Here is a 23,765-nt window from a genome sequence, read left to right as displayed (position 1 = left end):
ATTACACGTTTGCTGGAAAAGGAACTGCGTTGGTGACATGTATGGTGTTTAAAGATGTGACTCTATCGTTTAGAATGATGATTGATCAGCCAACATCACCAGATATGAATTTGACAATTTCATTGATAGAACGATACGTGGTTTTGTTGTAAGATCGAACAAACTTATCAGATGGGGTTAACGAAGCAAGTAAAAATGTGTTTTCGGAAGAGGAAATACTAATTGAGGCTATTCCCACGACTCTAGTCTTTTTCAGCAAGTAAAACGTGCAATATACCATGGCGGGTACGAATGAGTAACAAACTTGGTATTGGTTCCTATGCTAACTAGTCCATCGCTTATGAATGGCGAAGGGGAAAAAATTATCCATGGGAACCCTTTTGGACAACTCTTTGTGAGGCATCTTCATCTTATCAGGAGCTTGTACATTATAGATGTAAGAAACAATACCACGATAATTGTAAATTTGGAAAATAAGCTCTCCCATTTGAATAAACATGTATTTACGGCCATAAATAAGTCATTATAAACTTAAGATGTTTAAAACTTTAGTGATTTTATTTTTGTTTTAATCAGTCTATCCAAATCTCTACACCGAAGATATGGATTGAGGACTCATCTTTGTAATTAACGCCATATTGGTTTTTTACCGGAAGTGTTAATTTTGTATTTAAACATATATAGCTGAATAGAATTAGTGGTTTTGAGGATGACGTAAAGCCAAAAATTTAATGAACAGCTAAACAAAACCATTTTAGTTAAATTTTGAAAAATGATTAAAAAAAAAATGAAAATGAAAAATTATCAATATTTCTATGTCCGCCATATTGAATATCACCGGAAGTAAGAGTTTCAAAAACATATGTCTTATACATTGTATCCATGAGAAGCACCAAAGAAAGGTTCCTGCACAATATAATGATAGTAGCAATACTTTAAAACACATTTCAAATACCCTCCCTAAAAATAAGCTTATTCTAGTATTATATCCGCCATGTTGGATTTTACCGGAAGTAGGCTTTTTGAAGACATCTTATCTATATCATATATCCAAACGTAGTACAAAACAAAAGTTTGTACCAAATATTATGATAGTAGCATGTTAATAACACCTTTTCACATACTAGCCTTCGATATAGGGCTAATTTAAGTATGATGTCCGCCATTTTGGATTTTACCGGAAGTGAGACATTTTTTTCAAATGCCTCCCTATCTGAAATGAAAGAGAAATAGTTGAGGAAGGTCTATGGCAAAATTTATGCTTGTAGCAGGATGTGCACAATTTTTCACAAAGCCGCCGTACTACTAGGATAACGATTTTGTACGCTAGATGCGCGATTTGTTTACAAAAGAATGATCAGCGATGCTCGAACAAAACAATATAAATAAGGAAAAATAAAGTACCAAGTTGAATAGCATTGTCATGTACTAGTAATTGACATTTACCCAATATCAGATCTTTTTTATCCATATGCCTTATTTATGATTGCGTATTGTATATCATGTCTTAGTTACTAGTTTGGTATCAATAGATAATTGATAGATGTCACAAACGTAACAATCAGCATCCATTTAATTTCTTCTTGGTGATACATAAAGATCTTGTTGATGAACACAAATAAACAATTTTCTATAGGCTGTATTAATTTTTTTAGTAACAAAACGTTTTGCTTACCTAATATCTTGATAGTGTTTACAACTAAGTCATATCAGTGTCGTATTTGTCATCCATGAATGTTCAGACAACAATAAAAAAACTCACAGACAGTATGACATATATTGCAATCAGTTCGTGTATATATCTTCATGTTTATTAGTTGGTTTTTTTTATATAGTTTTACTAATGTTATTTTGCTAACAATTTATCAGATGTTGTTTGTCATCATATCGTTAACAATCCACGATATGTCTTCATACATAAAAAATATTCAAAAGAAGACATTAAAATTCAAATACCAGATAGGCAACTTCCACCCAGAAAACTTCTGTGGTGAAAATTTTACACAAAAACAAATTAATTGTCCATTCGTTTTTCATGTTTTTTGTCATTTGATTTTGCCATGTGATTATGGACTTTCCGATTGGATTCTCCTCTGAGTTCAGTATTTTTGTGATTTTACTTTTTAAGTTTGAGCTTCATTGTGTAAGATGGATTCTGGTTGTGTTTGGGTAAGCAGCTAATGAATTCTTATTTAAACCAACAGTATATACCCGTAAAGAACACTCAAACCAAATTTTAAAATCCGGGACGCATGATTACTTGCAATGGTATATCAGAAAAAAGGTACCTAACAGAAAAGTCAAAATCATTTGGGTTATCTATGACTACAGGAATTCAATCCTTAGTTTTTGTTGTTGCAATGGATGACTATCAAGTTAGCCATGGAAAGATTAATTATTTTTTATAAGTTTATTACTAGTTTAACCATACAAATACCTATGTATCAATACAAAAATGTTCACGACAACATAAAATGCTTAACCTTTTTAATATTTTATTCTGCAACTATTTAATGTTTGTCGCAGGGACGCCTTTAGCGGAATGCGAAGTGACTTAAAGGGCTTCAAAGAACTCCTCCAATGCAAAGTAGTTATAGTCAATAAAAGACTTTCAATATTATGCGATTGTTATAATCTATTCGACCCAAGAGAAAAAAAAATAACACAAAAAATGGCAAAGTTATTCGACACATACTTGAGGGCTTCGGTGTCCGAGTGGGCATGTATCACCCTGTCAACACTAAGGTTTTGAGATCTTGTCTCGCACATGGTAGATCCATTAAACTCTAATCTTAATCGACTTGGAATGTCAGATTTCATACCGAATGTTGACTCTCCAGGCACTCCATAAGAATACTGGTCGCGACGAAATAACCATCAGTGCCATACACAAATATGGCAAATCTTATTTTTTTCCAAAATGCAAAGTAACACTGATGAGTCATGTGTAGGAAAAACATACATTTGGCGTACCCATATGAATCCTTTTCAGTTTATTTTCTGTACACATAACTTATTTAAATAGTTCAGGTGAAACTGGTGTGTCTAAAGTGAAAGTAACGCTTGTCTTGTGTACATACTCAATTATAAAACTTCCATTGGGGTATCTAGGAAAAATTTTATTTTTCCTATGCTTCTTTTGTTTTGTCGTACGGTTTTTATGAACGAGTTAGAGGAAAGTGCTTTGGAGGCACCACATCAAAGAAAGGATTTCATTTAACATGGTAAGTTCGCATCGATGTATTTCAAATTTTCAGGTACTTCATTATATACATTACTTGAATATGAGCTATGTGAGATTGGATATTGTTTTTGTTGTTGTTGGCATTTTTTTTTATAACTATTGAAACCAAAATATAATCGATTGTATCAATATAGTATTATGAACAATAGATTCTTTTTGTTGAGTTGTATAGTTGATTTTCGTTTTCTACTTTATTTTTTTTTTGTGATTTTTTTATATATTCTAATAACTAGGATTTCTTGTTTTACAAATTTTAAGTGTAAGATTTTGTATTTTTATAGACATTCCTTTTTTAATTTGGTTTCAACTTTGGAGAAGAGTTCAGAATTTTTTATATACTTTTTTAAATAACTATCTTTCTTTAAAATATATTGTGTTTCACATTTCTTCAAAATAGTTCACTACGACTTGTAATGTGAATCATGCAAAAAGATATATGCCTGGCTCGTGAGTTGTGATGTTGGTTTGTTGGGTTATTGAGACAGCATCTCTTTATTGATGTCTAATCATCGCATATATACACCAAATATAATATCAATATAAATAATGAATAATAACTTATATTACACGTTTTGACGTTTCAATAACAACATGTTAATATTAATCATATTTTGTTACAATTATCACCCATATACACTTAACATACCATAAAATATGTAATTTGAATGACCTTTCCAAGAATGTGTTAGTCACGTCTATTGATGAGATTGGTATATCAAATAAAATGTCAACAAATGAGCCTTGATAGTGCAACATGCTTAAACTTTGACAATACACATACCTTGAATCAGTTAACTTTTATTTCTACCGGACATAATTTATTTTATTTATTGTCTATATCAAGATTTATAAAATTATTCACTGGTGGGTTCTGTAATAACTCTTCTTGAGTTAATTTGGTGTTGTTGATAAAGTTTGATAGTCTCTGTAAAATCACTTTTCCATTTTTTTAAGCTTTTGTAGCTTTTCATTAACACATCTATTGTTTAAGGCCAAATATTTACCAAGCAGCCTTTATGCTCATAAATAAAATCATCATAGATACCTGTATTGAAATTTTGTATTTGCGTCAGACGCGCGTTTCGTCATGTGCATGCCCTAAGTCAAAAACTTCTTCGGTTGTTGATCTCGTAGATCATTGGATCAATCAAAAAAAAAATATGATCATAACAGTCACCACCATCTGTACCTGAATGTATGACATACACTTTTTTTTATATATAAATGTAGAAAATCCTGTTATTCTTCTTCTTTAAGTGTCCGATATTCGGGTTATATCTACATAGATATATGATAAAAGTAACTGCTCCTTCGTGTAAACAACTCAACGTTTCCACAGAGAAACGGCTTGTTTTAAGACCAATTCAATTTTTATAACTTCGATATCTCTCAGCCGTTAATAAAATGTCTGACGGTAATCATGGAAATAAATATCATATCATAGTGATAAAATTATTAAATCGCAATTTGTTTGAAATATTTTTACTATAAATTTGCTCTATCGATTTGCATTGTTTGATTTTGCCTTTTGGGTGGGATTAGTAGCGTGAAACATTTTATCGCTTTAGTGATCAGAACGTCTGTTTTGCCGTACATTATTACTGAGTTGGTCATACCGATAACTTAACTGCTTAATTCATCATTGGAGTCCTTAAGACGAAATGTGCCTCTCGTGTTCAAGATTTTAATCAGTTTTGAACCCTAGGTGATTTTTTTTACTATAGTTTGCATAAGTTTTTTTTTCACCTAATCAATACAAATATATAATATGTCGTTTGAATTGTTTTACATTTGTCTTTTCGATTCCTTATTTTAGCTGACTATGCGTTATGGGCTTTGCTCTTTGTTGAAGGATGTACGGTAACATATAGCTGTTAATTTCTATGTCACTTTTCCAGCACTGGGTCGATACCTCTGCTGGTGGACTATCAGTCCCCGAGGGTATCATCAGCTCAGTAGTCAGTATTTCGGTACTGACATGATTTAACAAACTTTACTAAAATTGTCCGTTTATAAATTTAGAAATTATTAAGAAACTAAGGTTCCAACTCGGCCCTCAGACAAAGTTGGCTTTAGATGAATTTGGCTATTTATTTAAGGTACTTTTGACATATAGCTCTTGAACGGTTTCGGTACTTATACATCTTCGGATTTCAAATGTTTGGCTTTGAGCGTTCCTGATGCAGGTAAATTCAGAAAAGCGCTTCGGGCGCAAGAAATTAATAACGTGTTGTTTCAATATTCTGTGTCATTTGGTCCCCCTGGAAAGTTGTCTTATTGGCAATCTTACCACATCTCCTTTTTTATATGAACTACGAGGAAAATTCAAAACGAAAAGTCCCTTATCAAATGGCAAAATCAAAAGTTCAAACACATCAAACGAATGGATAACAGCTGTCATATTCCGGACTTGGTACAGGCATTTTCTTGATAAGAAAATGGTGGACTAAACCTGGTTTTACAGCTAGCTTAGTCTCTCACTTGTATGACAGTCGCATAAAATTCAATTATACTGACAACGATGTGTGAACAAATGAAACAGACATAACAACTAAAAATGTCAAAAATAGAGGAACAGCAATCACATTGTGTTGTTATCCTAATCACTATGAAAATAAACAAATATGTAACAAAGAAGCATAAACAGACATATAGACAAAGCACATTAGCAAAAATGAAAGACTAGAATACAAAAAAGTTATTATAGCACAATTATACAATGAAGGGAAGTATAAGTACTGAGCCACGTCAAATGGATATCTTAAAAAGTAACCAAACAGTAAAAGTAATATTCATAAAGACAAATAAAAGAATACTAAAATACATTATTAAGATGTATATAATTTAAATACATTTCAAAGGAATAAAAATGCAGCGCGTTTAAACATTTTTTATATAGATCTCAATCCTCCTCCTATACCTATTAACATTTCGCCGATGTATTTTTTATTTAAAGTGTGATAAAAATGAATTTATATTTTCAATTATTAAAAGAAATCAAAACCAACATATGTAAAGAAGATATTGGAAATGTTTCACAAAAAATCGGTTGCATTCATCTTTTAAAACAAAAGAAGTTTAGTATGTATTTCCAAATGATAGAAATATCCATGAAACAGAAATGTCCAGTAAATGCCAAATATGTTGACACCATTTATCCTTAACAGCAGCACATGAAAAGTTTGAATTTAACAGGTGAAAAATTCAAACTTTCGTCACTGAAACTCACCGTGGGATCAAAACTGTATCGTTTTCCCGTAAACAACAATTCAATATGCTCTTCGAAAAGATACGATTTACCAATAAAACCTATCTAAAATTGTCTAAAGTTTATTACCTTATTATTATAAAAACTATAAATGTATCTATGTGATACTATAAATAACATGTCCTATGAACCCTAAAATTTTATGGTGTCTCATTCTTTGAGGCACGAACAATAACTTTAATGACTAAATATACAGACCAAATACAGCATTTTAGCCAAATAAATAAAGAGTAAAAGCCCCAAAAATGTATGAATACATATAACAACTGAAATAAAAATCTCTATTAAACTTTTCACAGCGAGGAATAAAATAGAAGCATATCATTGATGTTCCTGAATTTAGCCGGAAATTTATATTGATCATAGTCTCCTGATACGATTAATTCATCACTGTGTTTCTATAGAGCATAATACTCTCTTATCTTACTACACGCAAAACAAATCAAGGTATTCATAAAAGAAAACGATCATCCGCTAAAATATATAGCTATAAGTATACAAGCATATATATGGATTTTGTTTTACATAAAAATAAAAAACCAAATGAATGAAAATCCTTTCAAACATTTTGCTAAGTCTTTGAACACGAACCTGTCTAAATTGCATTTTGTCATCGACATTATTCTTTAAAGTCTTTTGGATTAATGTACTGACAAGGTTAAGTCTGTGTTTATTCTTTAGATGACAGAAGTCCCCTTTGAATCATTATCTTAAGTCTAAGGTTGACAAATATGTGCATCAACAAAAATGATGACATAAGATGTAATTACTTTGGAAATATTTAGAAATGATTATAAGCTGCTTTAATACATAATCGATGGGACAAACTATTATTTAGAATTTTTCAATTTGTCGACTTTAATCTTCAAAAACTTACATTAATCCTTGTATAATTAACTTTAATCATTTTAGTATCAGCTTTAATCTAGTTACCTTCGACTTTTATCTTGGAAATCCTTCTTTTAATCTTTACATTGTTAATATAATTATGGGCCTATCAAGCTTTATTAATTTGCCAAACAATTGTTGGTATGTAACGCCACTTTAAGCGTTCTTTGCTAAATAATGGTTACTAGTTTGTCTGGATGCCGCCGGCGTTCCCTGAGAGGCAACCGAGCTTATACTTAAGTTTGAGTGTGAGTTGTCATGCCCTACCCTCTCGAAAAGGGTTATACCTCCGCCCTTAACTCATTGAGTGTAAACTATTTTTGTATGTCTATTTAGTATACATAGAGGAAAATCGATTGAGAGAAAACAAATCCGGTTTATAAACTCAAACCGGGGGAAACAACAAACTCAAGAGGAAAACAACCGAAGAACAAAAAACTGAAGTGCAACAAAAACAAACGCCAATGCAACATACATAGAAGATCATAGAAACGGTCTATTTGATAACAACTGTCATAATACTGACTATGTAGGCTGTGCTCATTGAGCTAAACTCTGTGTGGTGTTGGTGTAGTCAACATGCACTTAGACTAAACTCGTTCTTATTGATAAACATCAATGTTTACATGTAGTTAAAACAGGTTTTGACTACACGCAGTCGATAGTCACAGTAGGCATTGTGTTGGTTAAGTGTACATAAAACTATACACAAGAACATTGTATTTTTTGTTGGAATTTATTATCATTTGTCATAGAATATCAATTTGACATTGGTCGATAGAACGGCTTGTTTTTATAGTGAGAAATACTCTTCACTGTTTGCATTTTGTTGATCACAATATTCATGTTCATGATATCTAATTTTTACAGATCTCAAAGTTTTCCAAACAAAGAGAAATATATATTTTTTTAGAAATCGACCATTCAGGCTCGTTGGACACATATTTTTTTCATTACTTTAATAAAAAAAAAAAACACATTGTTTTTCATTACTTTAATAAACAAAACACATTGTTTTTAATCCATCCACCTTTCAATTTCAAACGATTTTTTCTCAATTTTCTTCTGAAACAAAAAGGATATCTTCGTATTTTATTTCAATCCTTGATTTATTGTATCGCTTTTAATTGATTTTATAATTTTGATTAGTTCAACTGTCATATTAGTGTATTCATTCTAATCTTTCTCTGTACTTGACTTAATGGTCATATCGGGTTGTTTAATTTTTGTCGTTAAATAGATTTCCGCAACATCTTGATTTTCAAAAATTACATGATTGTTTTTATCATTTTAATTGGTATTTTAATGCGATTTTCGTAATTAAGAAGTGATTAATGCATTGCTATATTTCTAAAATACATCTTTAGGTTAATCAGTTTTTCAATTACATAAATAACACGTTTAAATATGGTATTTTTACAGGAAAAGCGCAAATCAACAATTTGAAAGCTAATTGATTGATTGATTGTTGGTTGCTTTACGCCGCATTAGCACAAAAAGGCTATATCGCGGCGATGAAAGCTAATTGGAAATCAATTGAGGAGATATATGACCAAAAGTAACCTTTAAAGAATATACCAAACTATCTAAAGTTAGTCTTGACTGAGGGAGCTGGGAAATGTATTATTTGTTTAAATTAATTCAGTGCAATATTTTAGAAATTGCATAAGAAAATGTCATTACACGTCAGAAATATGACAATTGTTTTCCATTCGTTTGATATGTTTGCGCTTTTGATTTTGCCTTTTTTGTTTATTAGGATTTATTTTTTTTACCTTGTAATCCTCTATTATGATTTCTTCAAAAGACCTGTTCTGTAATATAAATAGAATAAGGTTTTCGGTCTGATTCCTATCTCATGCTGTTACCATTTAGACGGAAATGACATGTAGCCTTGAATTTTATCTTCTCTTTCTTAATCTGAGAAATGTCATATGACCCCTGAAACAACAGAAGAGGTAAGAATTTTTTTTTTTACAAATTTGTTAAATTTATATGATTGGTTTATAGCTACTTTAAAAGAATCAAAATTAAATGTGCATTCAAGATTAACCGTGTCAAAGTATGAAAAGTTGTCCATGGCTCTTTTTTGAAAAATATGACGAACACTTTCTTCAATGTAGGAATTCGCTATAATTCTACCTAAAGATTAACAAATCCTAATAATGTTACAATATACATTTATTTCCCGTGCCTGAGGGAGACATGAAGATTTGTTCACCCAAGAAAATATGACTTTTCGAGGGTGAAGAAATCTTCTTATCTCACTATGTCAAAGGAAATGAATGTTTATTCCCCTGTTTACACTTTGTTTACTACTAAGTACATGAACATTAAACATTCATTTATATACATTTTTCCAAACCGATTGTTTACGTCTGAAATAATTTTGAACACAGCAGTGACTCCACTATCGCATATGTTTTAAAAATCGTTTAAAACGCTGCGCGAAAAGTCGCACTAGAAAGTCCCGATGTTCAAAGGGGAATATGAAACTCAGAGAAGAATATGATTTTCAGAGTGGAATATGAAGTTTTGTTCGATGTCACGTGGAATAGTCTCAACCAATGAAAAACTGATTTATACAAAATTCTCAGAAATGGTCCTGCATATGTTTAACTGTCATTTGTGCCATGTTTGCATTGTGATCTGATTCTTTGTAAATATTTGTAGGGTAAATTAATTTATATTTGATGTGATAATAATTTAATTTTGGATGTAACGCGTCTTCTGATTGGCTGACGTTATTTTGTTATGAGCCCATAGACATAATTTAGTCATGTGACCGTAAAGTCATCAACGTTTTTTCATGGTTTTCTACGGTTTAAAATGGAATTTAGAATTAAATCTAAACTTATAAAATTACACATTTCCCAATTACATAACAGCCACACATTTCCAAAGAAAAGATACAGTATAAACAACCGACAATTAACATAAAAAATGTGGTGCACACTGTTAAATAACCCGCTACGCGCGTTATTCAGTGTGCACCACATTTTTTATGCTATTTCTTCATAGACAGAAAAAATATTACAGTCATTCCTTAATTGTGCTTATCTCATTTCAATTGTCGGTTGTTTATACTGTATCTTTTCTTTGGAAATGTGTGGCTGTTATGTACTAGTAATTGGGAAATGTGTAATTTTATAAGTTTAGAAATTGAAATAACAAAATGGCAGAGACAATTAAATGCACTACCACTGAAACTGGACATTCATCTACATTTTTGTACAATGAATTATATAAAAAATATGTTCTTTTTCACCGTTGTAAACATACACAAAGCATTTCTTTTTTATACAAGGCTTAATGACACAAAAAACAAATTTTCTATGGGATGTAGGTTTGCAGCATCCAGTCGTTTAATAATACATTCGGAACATAATAATAACATCTGAAAAAAAAATTAGAATGGCAGGCGTTACGCAAAAAAAAAGTCCTTATCACATTCTCTTCACTAGAAGTATCAGCTAGAAGTATGATCAACAGCCTGCACAATCTACAAAATATAATGGTGTCTTCCTCGAATGCCAACATTTTATATGTTACCTATTCCTTGAATGTCAACAAAAATATTTCAGAAGATGTTTATACAATAACAATAGTAGATTTTAGGGGTAAAATTATTATGAATTTTAAAGAAATAAAGAAAATTAAAATGTTTTATTACTTTTTTTCCAAAAAATATATGTTTGGAATGAATATGTTAATAACATAAGAAATATCAAAACAATTAATGACATTTTAGTTTAATACAAATATTTCAAAGTAAATAAAGGATATAAGAGATTTGTTTAGTTTCATATCAATTTAAATATTTTATTAGTTAATATAAACTATATGAAGATTTCAGTTGTACAATTAATTAAATTTAAAAAACAATTAAGTTAATTTGATAACTTCTAAGCTGGAAACTCTACAACAGTTTCAAGAAAATTCATAAAATATGGTAAAAAGAATTCAGATGAGTTGCGAACATGACAAACAACTAAACAATGTTATTTTACGGATCACTTAGTACAATAAATAAAGGTGTAATTGTATGACCAAGAATATATCCTGAACAAACTGAAATGAACAAAATAGTAATCTAACACGAGATACAAAGATTCAAGAAATTTAATCAGTAATATGGTAGGATATTACAGCACACACAACTATAGAACCCGGATGTAGTGCTAAGGAACGAAGGCCAAGACATTTGATCTCCCGAAAAATTAGAAATTTACGTTGGATTTTGGTAGTGATTCTGAATGAATTAGTTGAGAAGTATTTAATATTATGATTGTTCATGTAAAGGCAATTCAAATTTATCTAGAAAATAAAGGTAACGTGAAGAATTTGAAAATTCTGAACCAAGCGAGATCTTCAATTTGACGACGCTAACGTTGCAACGTCTCCAATAGTATCCTATTGTTCTAAAGATTGTTTTCAATATAGCGCCTTAGAAACGGTACCTCAATATAGATTTAAATATATATATACTTGCTGTTTAGTTGAATTTGAGACTTTTCATAAAAAAAAATATGTCTGAATACTGTTTTGACACTAAAACTGCTACAATTCTTGACAGTTTATTACAAGTTGTGCAAGATCTTCAGCATCGATTTGTCAAATTTGTACAGCAAATGGAGAAGATAACTGTTATGCAATCCACGGTGAATTTACTCGCCGAAAAAGTTTACTTTGTTGAAAAGCGCCTCGAATGTGCAATGAATAGGAGCAATGAAATTGAAGGGAGCATTGAAAATATTGGTCATGTGATGCACTAAGTAATAGATCGATGTAAAGAGAACATTTTAAACATAACAAGCTTGGAAACTGCAGTATTACAACATAAAGATCATAGTGAAAAAATAGATTCTAAATTGCGTAATATGGAAGATGATGCGATAGAGCTCAAGTGGCGCTCAATGAAAACCAAACTCATCTTTACTGGCATCCAATTTCACCCAGAAGAAAACACTGAGGATAAACTTAATTCTTTTATCAAACAAAAGTTGAAAATTGACAAAAGAGTAAACTTCGTATGCGTCCATCGATTCGGAAAAAGAGGTCACAGAGGTAATCGTCCGATATTAGCAAAAATCGTATCAATTTAGGACAAAGAAATTGTGCTAAAAAACGGATACAAATTAAAAGAGACACAATTCGGAGTTAAAGAACAGTTTCCAAAAGAAATCGAACAACAACGCAAACCTTTATACCCAGTTGCAAAACAGGCAAGAACAGAAAAAAGAAAAGTACGTATGGTAAGAGACAAATTGTACATTGATGGTGATTTGTACAAACCAAACACTGAAGGAGATGGAAACGAAAATGTACATGATGTTTTGAGTTTTATACAGCGGAGAAATATAACACAACAATACGAAAGATCAACAAATGAACCTCAATTATCGCAGCTTCCACGTGTTCAAATAATATTTGACTACCAAACAGACGATTCTAGAAGAAATACCTAACAATTAACAGTGTTTTAAACATGAAACCAAGATATTCTACTTTAAAGAGAAAAGGGAACATTACTTCGTTAAATTATTGCTTTGCTATAAGGACATAAAAGACAATCCGGTACATTTGTAAATGTTTATATGAAAACCTCTTGTTTCACCATCGCTGTGACAGAGGGTTACTTTGTTGTTATTGTTTTCTGTTATACCATTGTATCCACAAAGGTTTTACGGAATAAACTTGAAACTTGAAACTTGAAACTTGAAATATTGAAAAAAAATCTTCAAAGTCCAAAGAGTCTATTGTAGAATTTGTGCAAACTGGAATTCCTTACAGTCCTGACAATATGCACATATTAATTTTGTGATGCAACACATTTGAAAGAGAATCCTATTTGTTCAAGCAGGAGCAGCAAAATGTGATTTTTAACAACTTAACAAACATGAACTAGATTTAGCTACCTGTATTTACCTATCTGTTTAATTAGTATGATTGTTTTGATAAGCATGCACTTTTGTTGTGATAACTCACTGCACCTATTCCTTGAACGCCAACATAATTTTACAAAGTGCATGTGCATCTATTGAATTGTACATTTCTATAAGGATAATCTTATACGTGTGCAAGACAATACCTATAGAACAAAAAAAAAAAGAAAGTCAAACAGACCTTAACAGCAATAGAATTCAACGTATAGACTGTTTAAATTCCCGCAGAGTATGCACATGTGAATCCACCCGTTCAAATTACTACGCATAACGGTATTCGTTAAGCCTTTTAACGAAAAGAAATTTATTAAACGTATGTGTATAGATTGAAATTGTTTTCCAAAATATTTTTAGATTGAAACTATCAACAACAACCAAAAAAAAAAAACAACATCTGAATGAAAAAAGCTAATAAAACGAAAAAGACTATAATCAATTATTTAAAGAACATATCTCCTTATGTATCTTTCGATAACAGATTTGAGTTGAGATTATAATGACAGCAATTTTATCACTGCTTTGACAAGTTTCTCAATTTACAAATTAGTACCATAATGATAGCATCAAAATTTCTTCATATAACTATTTTTTAAGTAAGTGTGTTATGAAAGTAGATGTCACTGTTGTTATGGGGTATATTATTTTTGTTGTGTGTGTTAATGTTTACATGATTCTGCTTGGGGTTTAGATTTAAAATTATTATTTTCATTATTAATAAGTTAATAATCTAATTTAAATACACAATCACAATCCCAATTCAGAGCTGTTTTAGGCTTAAATGTGTCCATACCTGCTTAACTGTTAAGGGTTCGACCTCTGAAGGAAAATCCGATTTACTGATACTCGGCAACCTCTTGTTTAACTTTAGGTTGCCTTAAACACAAGTTATCTCCCATGAAAATGACGTCACATTCGGAAATAAACAAAATCGCAACGTTCATGTTACAGTAAGCCCATCGAGAGACGAGAAAATAAGGCTTTGGACATGCATCTAGTACTGATGAGATCTCTCGGTCCGTCTCAGGGCCATCAATATTTTGCAAAAAGATTCTGCCTTTATTGTACAAACGAGAAATTCCGAGACACAAAGTCATGTATTTTTGAACTTCAACAACTTGTATTGCATAAAGTAAGGTACACGGTTTTTTCAATGCTCCAAAAGGTTCCTTCCACTGTTAGTTCGTTATAATAAAATAATTGTGGCCCCTTAGAAGCGATGAATATTAAAAAAAGTCAACTCTTAAAAATTATTTCACTTCGGGCTGCGCTCTCAGTGAAATAACCTTCTGTTGTCGACAATTTTGGATATTCCACTTTTCTATGGTCATAATAGTATTACATTTTCGATCAAAGAACAGCCGTTAGTAAACATACAATGTTTTGATTTTAACTTTAAAGTTAAAAGATACGTGAAAGAAACTAAAAGTAATCTGATTCGCACACTTCCAAATTATCTGTTATTTTAAAAAAAAAACTATACTAAATTTATTGAGAGACACCATAGACTAAATCATAGATCGTGGTACATATATAGTTCATATTACACAAGGTATATAAAGTATTTAAATAATTTATTCCACAAAGAAATACAACACATGTACAAATAACACTTGATGCCTCTGCATCTATATAATGTCCTTGAAATTACTTGTTTTACACCATAATACTTTTGAAACATGATGAGAGATAAACAAATCATTTTCTGATAAGAAAATCCAAATACACTTACTTACGTATACCTTTCGATTCTAATCCAAAATCTATATAACAAATCCAACACTAAATCTTTCATGACCAGGTCACGATTATATCTAGTTGTACACATGCACGACTTGTAAAACCGAGTAGACATGTATGCTGTAGCAGGACGTAGCAAGGTGAAATCCAGAACGAAACATACGATTACAAGACTTGCATTTATTTGAATGTATTGAATTGTTTAATAACTACCAATAACAATTTAAGACTGCATGCTAATATAAACATACCATAATTGAACAGAAAAGTATATCTTTAACATCTGAACGGGGTACTTTCATGCTTTGATTTTTTAATCAATTTACTATTAATATTAAATGATAGCAATGTTGATTAGTATTGCCACCAAGTTTCGATTCAACTGAAATCCTTTTCTATTTGCACCCATAAAACTTTTAGATATAAGTCCTTTATCAAACTTCAATCCCTTTATTTTTCATTAGTGAAAAAAAAAAAACAAAGAAAATCCCTCATTAAATCAGGGCCAACGTATGAGGGTTGAGATAAATTTTCAATTTAACCTATATATCCGCCACCTGTTACAGCTGAATGGGAAGATGAGAAGACGGCCAACAGCAATCCTCCTATATATTTTGCAATAGAAGAAATACAGTTTATATAGAATCATTCCAATTTTTTTATTACAAAATGTGAAAACTTTGTTGACCTTCGTATTTGAAATTTCAAAGTAACTTCAAAACAATTCTACTTAAATGTTATGAATAAAATTAATAATGGAAATGGAGAAAGTGTCAAAGAGACAACAACCCGACCAAAGAGCAGATAATAGTGGAAGGCCACCAATGGATGGTCTTCAATACAGCGTGAAACTGTCGTACCCGGAGGCGTGCTTCAGCTGGCATCTAAACAAAAATGTATACTAGTTAGATTACTTAAGCTCTAAATATTCCCTGGAAGGTTTCTGTGTTTGAACCTGGTTACAAAGCAGCCATGACTGTTAACGAACTTCAACGTAAGTCCCATTCAGTATAATTCAAATCAGAGAATAAATTGTATATGCTCTACTCACTAAAATATTTACTCAAAATCATTAATTGGAAATTGCTCCATTAAAAACTGTTTTTTTCTAACTGGCAAAATATCTGAATCGATTGGGAGTGATTCTTCTCGTTCCGCTTTTCAGATACTTTATAATGATGTCGTTACTGAGTCGTTACTAAACGTATCATAACTACATTTTTTAGACCCCCTTTGATCATAAAGCTTTCAACTCTTTTAGATCTAATACATTCGTTGCTTTCACATTTTTGGCTTTAAGTCTTCCTGATAAAGGTAAATCAAGTAAAGTCCTTCAGACGCACGAAATCATATAAGTGATATGTTTACTCACGAATATTAATATAAGCTTTCCTGAATTTGTCAATTGTTATAAGGTGAGTGAGTAAAAAAAATCACTTTAAAACAGTGTGGGTACATGTTTTTCAAATATGGCAAAGTATGCGGACGTATTATTTCGTACATTTGTCTATAATCTAAAAGTATGATAAAAAATATGAGATGTGGTATGCCTACAAATGAAACAACTATCAACCAAAGTTGAAATGAAGTAGATGTAAGCAATTATGGACAACTATAAGGCCTTAAACAAGGCGAAAAACCCATATCGCAAGGTCGGCTATAAAAGGCCCTGACATGAAAATATGAAACAATTGGCCAGACTAACGGCCTAATTTATAACAAACAAGTTTACTGAAAACAAATATGACAAAGACGAACCAACGACAACCATTTAACTACAGGCCCTTGACTTGGGACAGACACGTAAAAAATGTTGTAGTGCTAAAACAATTTGTGAGCTCTTTATCAGTGCAGCAGTACAACATAAAAACAAACTAAATTAATCAGTTAAAAATGGCGTAACTCATCAGATGAATACAAATAGAAATACATCTAACAAAAACAGAAAGTAGATCTGTCTGGGTACTTATACATCCCAAAAACAAAAAGTCCATAAGTACAGATTCGAGAGTACTCGTAGTGACTGACAATTAGTTCAAAGCCAATGACTACAATCAAGACTAAAATATTCATATGTTTCAGATGATTTCTTTGTTTTATTGATCTAATAATGACACACGTATAAAAAGATTATACATTCTTTAACAGCTGTTTTCTTATTTGTTTTCCTATTATATTCATATAAATCTTTTTTTTAAAACATCAGTTTGTCATCGTCAATAATATGAATAAAGAAAAGGAAAATCTTTTGTTATCTATTGCTTTACACACATCAATATACTCAATTTAAAAGTATTTGTTAAATATATATTAGAAACTTTTAACATTTGATTGAAAATGGAGGCAGAAGTTTTAACAATTCATATAACTCCGTTTTTTAAACAAATGACAATAAACACCTGAAGCTGATGTTATTTTTCCTTCATTAAGTCTCTGGGATTAGCTATTTACCTGGATGATTTGAAACGTAATATATCGTATATCCAACGAGAATGAACTACGGGTATATATCGCAACTGATTAACTCATACACGTGGTTGTAAACAGAAGCCGTGGAACTCTGCAATGGAAACAATTGTTTGCTCATATATTCAAGGTAAATTATGATAAACGTTGAAAATTAACAGTTTGCTGAAGAAATACAACATGTTTTGAGAAAATAAACTGGATTTCTAAAAGACAATTACAACATTTAGCAAAATAAAAGTCATAACTACATTTAAAGACAATTTAACAAAAGCATGAATTCGAGTGATTATATAGACTACACAAGTTATCCAGAATACAAAACTGGTGTTTTTCTTTGGAAAATTCTTCCGCCAATACTAATTATACTCGGGACAACTGGTAACATTTTATCAATCATAGTTTTGCGGAGGAAAAACATTCAAAAGTCGGTATGTAGTATATATCTAATAGTTCTAGCTATTTCTGATCTTTTTGTTTTATATACTGGACTTTTGCGACAGTGGATTAACGTAGTGTTTGAGGTGGACATACGTGAGTTGGGAACTGGTATCTGTAAACTGCATACATTCATAGTGTATTTCTCTCTAGACTTTTCTTCATGGATCCTGATTGCTGTCACGTTAGAACGTGTTTTTCTTGTTTGGTTCCCACATAAAGCCAAAACAGCATGCACCAAAAAGAAAGCTGGAATAAGTTTGGTTTCCATTGCAGCTTTTTTATTGCTGATTAACAGTCACATTCTCTATGGTCATGAAGATAAGGAATCAGTAGTTAATGGCACAGTTTCGGTTGAAAAATGTTACTACATTTCCGATGAGTACAATCAGTTCTGGAGCTCATCATGGCCATGGATTGATCTATCCTTATTTTGTGGCATACCGTTCTGTTGCTTATTGACAGGGAATCTTCTTATATTTGTTAAAGTACTGTTTTCTCAGAGAGCTGTTAAGCGTCAGATAGCGCCATCTGTGCAAACGCCTGGATCAAAGGCTCAACAGAGGGACTCGAAATTATCGTCGATGAGTGTTATGCTGTTCACCCTTAACACGGTTTTCCTATTATGTACCACACCAATTAGCATCTATTTGATTGGTTATTCTACATGGGCGGACGAATTAGTAGGAAGAGGTTATGCCGTCCTAGACATGATGTGGGCTATTGTAAATATTCTCATGTATCTTAATAATACCATCAATTTCCTCTTGTACATTTTGAGTGGAAGTAGATTTAGGCGTGAGTTCAAAGATATGTTTCGGAGAAATAATAATGAAACAGTAACAGTTCGTAATGATAGTATCACAAGAATGAACCATCTTACAGCTATTCAAAATAATAGGGATGACACACGTACTACACAAGTGCCAGTTTTTCATACCTCAGCGTGAAAAACTTATAGATCAAACTTTGTTTTACGACAATCATGACTTTATATATACAATTTTTTTATGGCATTTTGTATAATCATAATCAAAAGTAAACCCTGTTCCTATTTATATTGTATATTAAATCTGTTGCTTTCAAATTTTGTCAATATAACGGAAATATAATCAATTGTCATACGAGTCTGAGGCTTGGCTAGCTACAAAATCAGGTTTTACCAACCAGTTTATTCGGGAAAAGCGTGTTTGAAGTCACTGATATGATAGTTGTTATGTACTCGTTCCTTTGGTAAATAACGTTTTATAGAGTCATTTAGTTTAACTTTCCCCTTTTGGATTTACCTTGAAGTTTGGTACTTTTGTATTTCATGACAAACTGTTAATTTTACTATTCACAACGAAAAAATTAATGTTATTAGTCGTTCGGTTTTAGTTTATGATATGTTGTCTTTATAGCAATCCTTACTTTTATTGATAGCAATTCATCGTGTGCTACTTAGCCCTTAAAAGGAGTACTTGGATATCTATCTGTGGTCTTTCCAACATACGCTAAAATTCTACTTTTACGTCGATAAGTTGAAGTAACATTCGTGAAATAATTCTATCTTTTTTTATTATAAGGGTAACATAAATTACCATGTTTTTTCTATTCTTTTTTTTCCTACTTGTATTGCAATAAGTATGTATTTTTAGCTAATATATCTAACATAATCCCACCGAAACTATCCGAGTTTTTGGGACTTTTTTACGATATATTTCTATGGATTCAATACTTTCCTTTTTATTTGAACGTTTTCTAATGTAGCAATATCTGATTGTAAAAAACTCGATTAATTGCAGATTTTTACTTTTTTTTCTTTTTTATCTTCATATATCTTACATATATTTTTTTTTATAATTTCTTAAGCATTTTTTTTTTCATACAGATAAATACTCATTAACTTGAAATAATACCTATAACTTTTTTTATTGTTCAGTGTGATTGTAAAAAAAGAGATGTCATATACTTTTTTGTTTGCTGTTACATTTTTTTGTAGTTCTGATATTATAAAAATATGAGTTGCATGTATGCATAAAATCCTTTTTAAATATATGACAAAGATAGAAATCAGAGGTTGGTACAAGTTTTACTAGTTGTCAAATTCGTGAATGCATAAACAAAAACACTACTAGTTACTTCACCAATTTGGAATATGAATTCAATTTTTAAAATTCTTAGTTGCTATGCGTTGATTTGAAAAAATGCAAATGGAAGCCAAGAAACTGTCTCTTGCTATGCATGTATTAGTAAATGTTCTCTATTACATCAAAATCGGTGTGGAATTTCTATCAAATTACATAAATCCTTATTGCAGAGTCTACTTGAGAAAACATGTTACAAAAACATTATTGTTGTCCTTTTGAACTCTTAAATATTGCAATATGTAAATTGAACATATAAACTTTCTGCTACTTAAGTTCATATTATGATAAGCTCATGTTTGACATGGTAGTTTTTAAAATGACATGGCGGGAGAAAGTGAAAAATAGATAAGTAAATTATTTTATTCTGCAAAATACCTTCCCCTTTTCAGAACAATTACAGTAAAAGAGAGAGAGAGAGAGAGAGAGAGAGAGAGAGAGAGAGAGAGAGAGAGAGAGAGAGAGAGAAAACCCCTTTGTTAAACTATAGGTTTTACTTTCACAAAAACAAACATTCTGGTCATATGATAAAGAAGTATTTGATTGCTTGATCATTTTTTTGGCATAACGCCCAGTGTTAAATATTCCATGCATACAGAGGACGATACAATATAATACCAGATGTCTATTTTCAAAGGTCTTTGATGTTGAATGTTTGATATATTTTAATTTCTTCAAACAGAATATCTAATCGTTTTTAAATGTCTTTTTAACAGTACATGGCTATCATGAATGGACCCGATTTTAAGATTTATTCGCTGTTGTTTATTGTGATAAATTATTAATTAGTCTTTTGACCATGTAAAAATATCTACTTTTTGAGCCAGCTACGATGAAAAAGACAGATGATGTTCACATTAAATATCAATGTAAGAACTGGAAATACAGTTCAAATGTGATAATATTGAGCTATATATTAGGTATAAGTATTGACCTATGAATATTTTACAGTTTAATGTTTTAAGGTTATTAGCTGCTAATAAAATAGAATCAATTATTGGGCTAATATTGTGTCAACTAGTATTATTTCAAATGACTTATTCGAATTGCAAAGATCGTTCTGTTTCAGACAACATTTTATAACAACTAATTCCATTAATAAATCAATGATTCAAATAATACATTTTGTCTATATATTTCTATAGACTATACAAAGGAAAATTAAGTATTTAAAAATAATAAAAAGCGAACAACATGATCTGAACAGGTTAATGTAGCGCTTATTATAAATGTGCAGGGAGAACCTTGTTTAACGAGCATATTTACCCATCCGATTACTGATCTCGAACATAATTATGTCATTTTGTCTATATATTTCTATAGACTATACAAAGGAAAATTTAGTATTTGAAAATAATAAAAATCGAACAACATGATCTGAACAGGTTAATGTAGCGCTTATTATAAATGTGCAGGGAGAACCTTGTTTAACGAGCATATTTACACATCCGATTACTGATCTCGAACATAATTATGTCATTTTGTCTATATATTTCTATAGACCATACAAAGGAAAATTTAGTATTTAAAAATAATAAAACGCGAACAACATGATCGGAACAGGTGAATGTAGAAAAAACAGACCACAAGCTGATTATAAGCAGGCTTAACTCATTGGCAATTATACCGTGCACAAAACATAAGTGTTGAATTTAAAAAGTAAAGTCACGCTGTACATATCTATCTAACTTTGGTACGAATATAGACTTTTTCAAAAATAGTTACCACAAGAAATATCAATTGAAGTTCAACGGAATTGAGAAACTAATTTCAGTTCTAGATATAAACAAATTTAAGAAATCATCATTTTTTTCCAAACTTCAAATGAAAACAAGAACACCTTTGCTAGTTTGTTCTTTTTCTTTTTCTTGATGATGATGGTTTGTTTCTCCTTCTCTCGTCGGATTTATATCTCCGTGTGAATGTGCTTCCAACTTAAAATCAGTAATGTCTTTGGCACACTAGTTTATTTTTATAACCTAATCGTTCCAATCAACATTTTGTGTTTTAAAAACCCTTTTAAGGATTTAATTGAAAATAGGATTTTGATTTAGTTTATTGGAATGAAATATATTTAAAAAACTTTAACAGGTTGCATCCAGTTTTCTGATACATTTTTGTAATAATAGCGTAAGCACAACAATTAAGTGTAAAAGTCGCTCTCATAGGATTTCTTTATAGGTTTAAAAGTAACTGCTAAAGTTTATAGCCAAACAATTGTTAATTTTTGTGTATTGTATTTTTTCGGATTATATATGAACTGTAACTAAACTGTATACTTTCTATTTCTTTTAAAAAATTTGCACACCATTGTGCTCCTTCTGCACAATATTTATAGCCTTTACGGATCGGCTCAATATCAAGTTATATATATGAGTATACATATATAAGAAGCCGTTGTCTCAAAAGATAGAATACTTGTGTTGGTCTTAGATATTTTTCAAGCTCTTCAAGGTTTTACATTTTCGGCTTTTTGTCTAAAATTCACATTTTTTTATTTTCTTAACAACTATAAAAAAAAAATTGCAAATGGTATTTTGTAGTGCTGTTTTGATTTAGTTTTATTTAAGGTCTTTAATAAAGATATCAATGTTTACCATAGTTTGAACTTTGTTTGATATTTTGAATATTGTATTGCTACAAATTGTGATATTATAAATAGTTTTTTTTTCTGTTCTTTCGCTATGTTAGCCCCTGTTTCGGGAATTCGTAAGGGAATTTTAAGAATCAGCATGCATTTTTGTTATTAAGAATTGACTGTTTTTATTTAGGTCTTACCCACTTTGTTAAATTTAAAAACACTAGGTCAACCACAAGATTGTTTGAATTTGGTCATACAGAGTTGATGTTAATACTAGTTGGTTTAAAACCATGTCATGCCGTGAAGATGCCTACGGTATTCGGTAGAGATCCTGACAGGAAGTCAAGATGGTGTTCATCAATGATCGAGATATTAAATCTGACCTCTTAGAGGTCTTTTTGTTTGTTGTACACCGCGTCGTGCTCATTTGATATTTGAAACCTTTGTATTAAAGTGTATCTTTTATGAATTTTTGTCCATGAAATCATTTTTGATCAGGTTTTAATCATTTCCTTTCAAATGACAATGACAAATGTAGGAAGATCAAAGTTATTAGTTTACTATTATTATTGTAAAAAACTTATGTCAATCAGACAATCAGTTGTGATCTCAACTTTTGAAAAGTTGATGTCATATCGGCAATATGAGTTGATTTTAGAAACTTGAACATTTTCTGATAGAAATGAAATGATGTGTTGTTTGTTATGCATGATATGTAGAATATATATTAATTGTTCAAACAGTGATTATAATTTAGATGTTTAAATTGCCTATAAACAAGTCAGATCTGGTACATTTCCTTTTGATGAGATAAAGTTAGTGTCACTGTATGGCATATCATATTTGCTTTCGGATCCTGAACATATAAATCTGTGTATCACCAAAAACAATCTAGTGATAAACATCAATTAATCAATCATTCATCATAACAATAGCTTGCTGAATATAGAGATAACACGGTGTATATTCAGAAAGCTTGCTTTCAGATAAAATCGCCAGTTTCGCTTGCTTTCCAATTCCGGAAACGCGTAGCAAATTGATTTTTCCGACAAGTAGAAGACGCATATTTGTG

At 30.9% G+C, this 23,765-nt stretch overlaps 1 protein-coding gene across 1 annotated transcript; it reads left to right on the top strand.

Annotated features, from left to right (window-relative positions):
• Positions 1–17,354: 17,354 nt before the first annotated feature.
• Positions 17,355–19,614, top strand: LOC143070664 (C-C chemokine receptor type 1-like). Its single transcript, XM_076244872.1, has one exon. It carries the CDS (start codon positions 17,824–17,826, stop codon positions 18,934–18,936), a length of 1,113 nt encoding a protein of 370 aa, XP_076100987.1. The 5' UTR covers positions 17,355–17,823; the 3' UTR covers positions 18,937–19,614.
• Positions 19,615–23,765: the final 4,151 nt, after the last annotated feature.

The sequence above is a fragment of the Mytilus galloprovincialis genome, chromosome 4 (genome assembly GCF_965363235.1).
Source record: "Mytilus galloprovincialis chromosome 4, xbMytGall1.hap1.1, whole genome shotgun sequence".
Classification (NCBI taxonomy): domain Eukaryota; kingdom Metazoa; phylum Mollusca; class Bivalvia; order Mytilida; family Mytilidae; genus Mytilus; species Mytilus galloprovincialis.
Note: the sequence above shows the minus strand (reverse complement) of the source record. Positions and strands in the feature narration are given on the sequence as shown.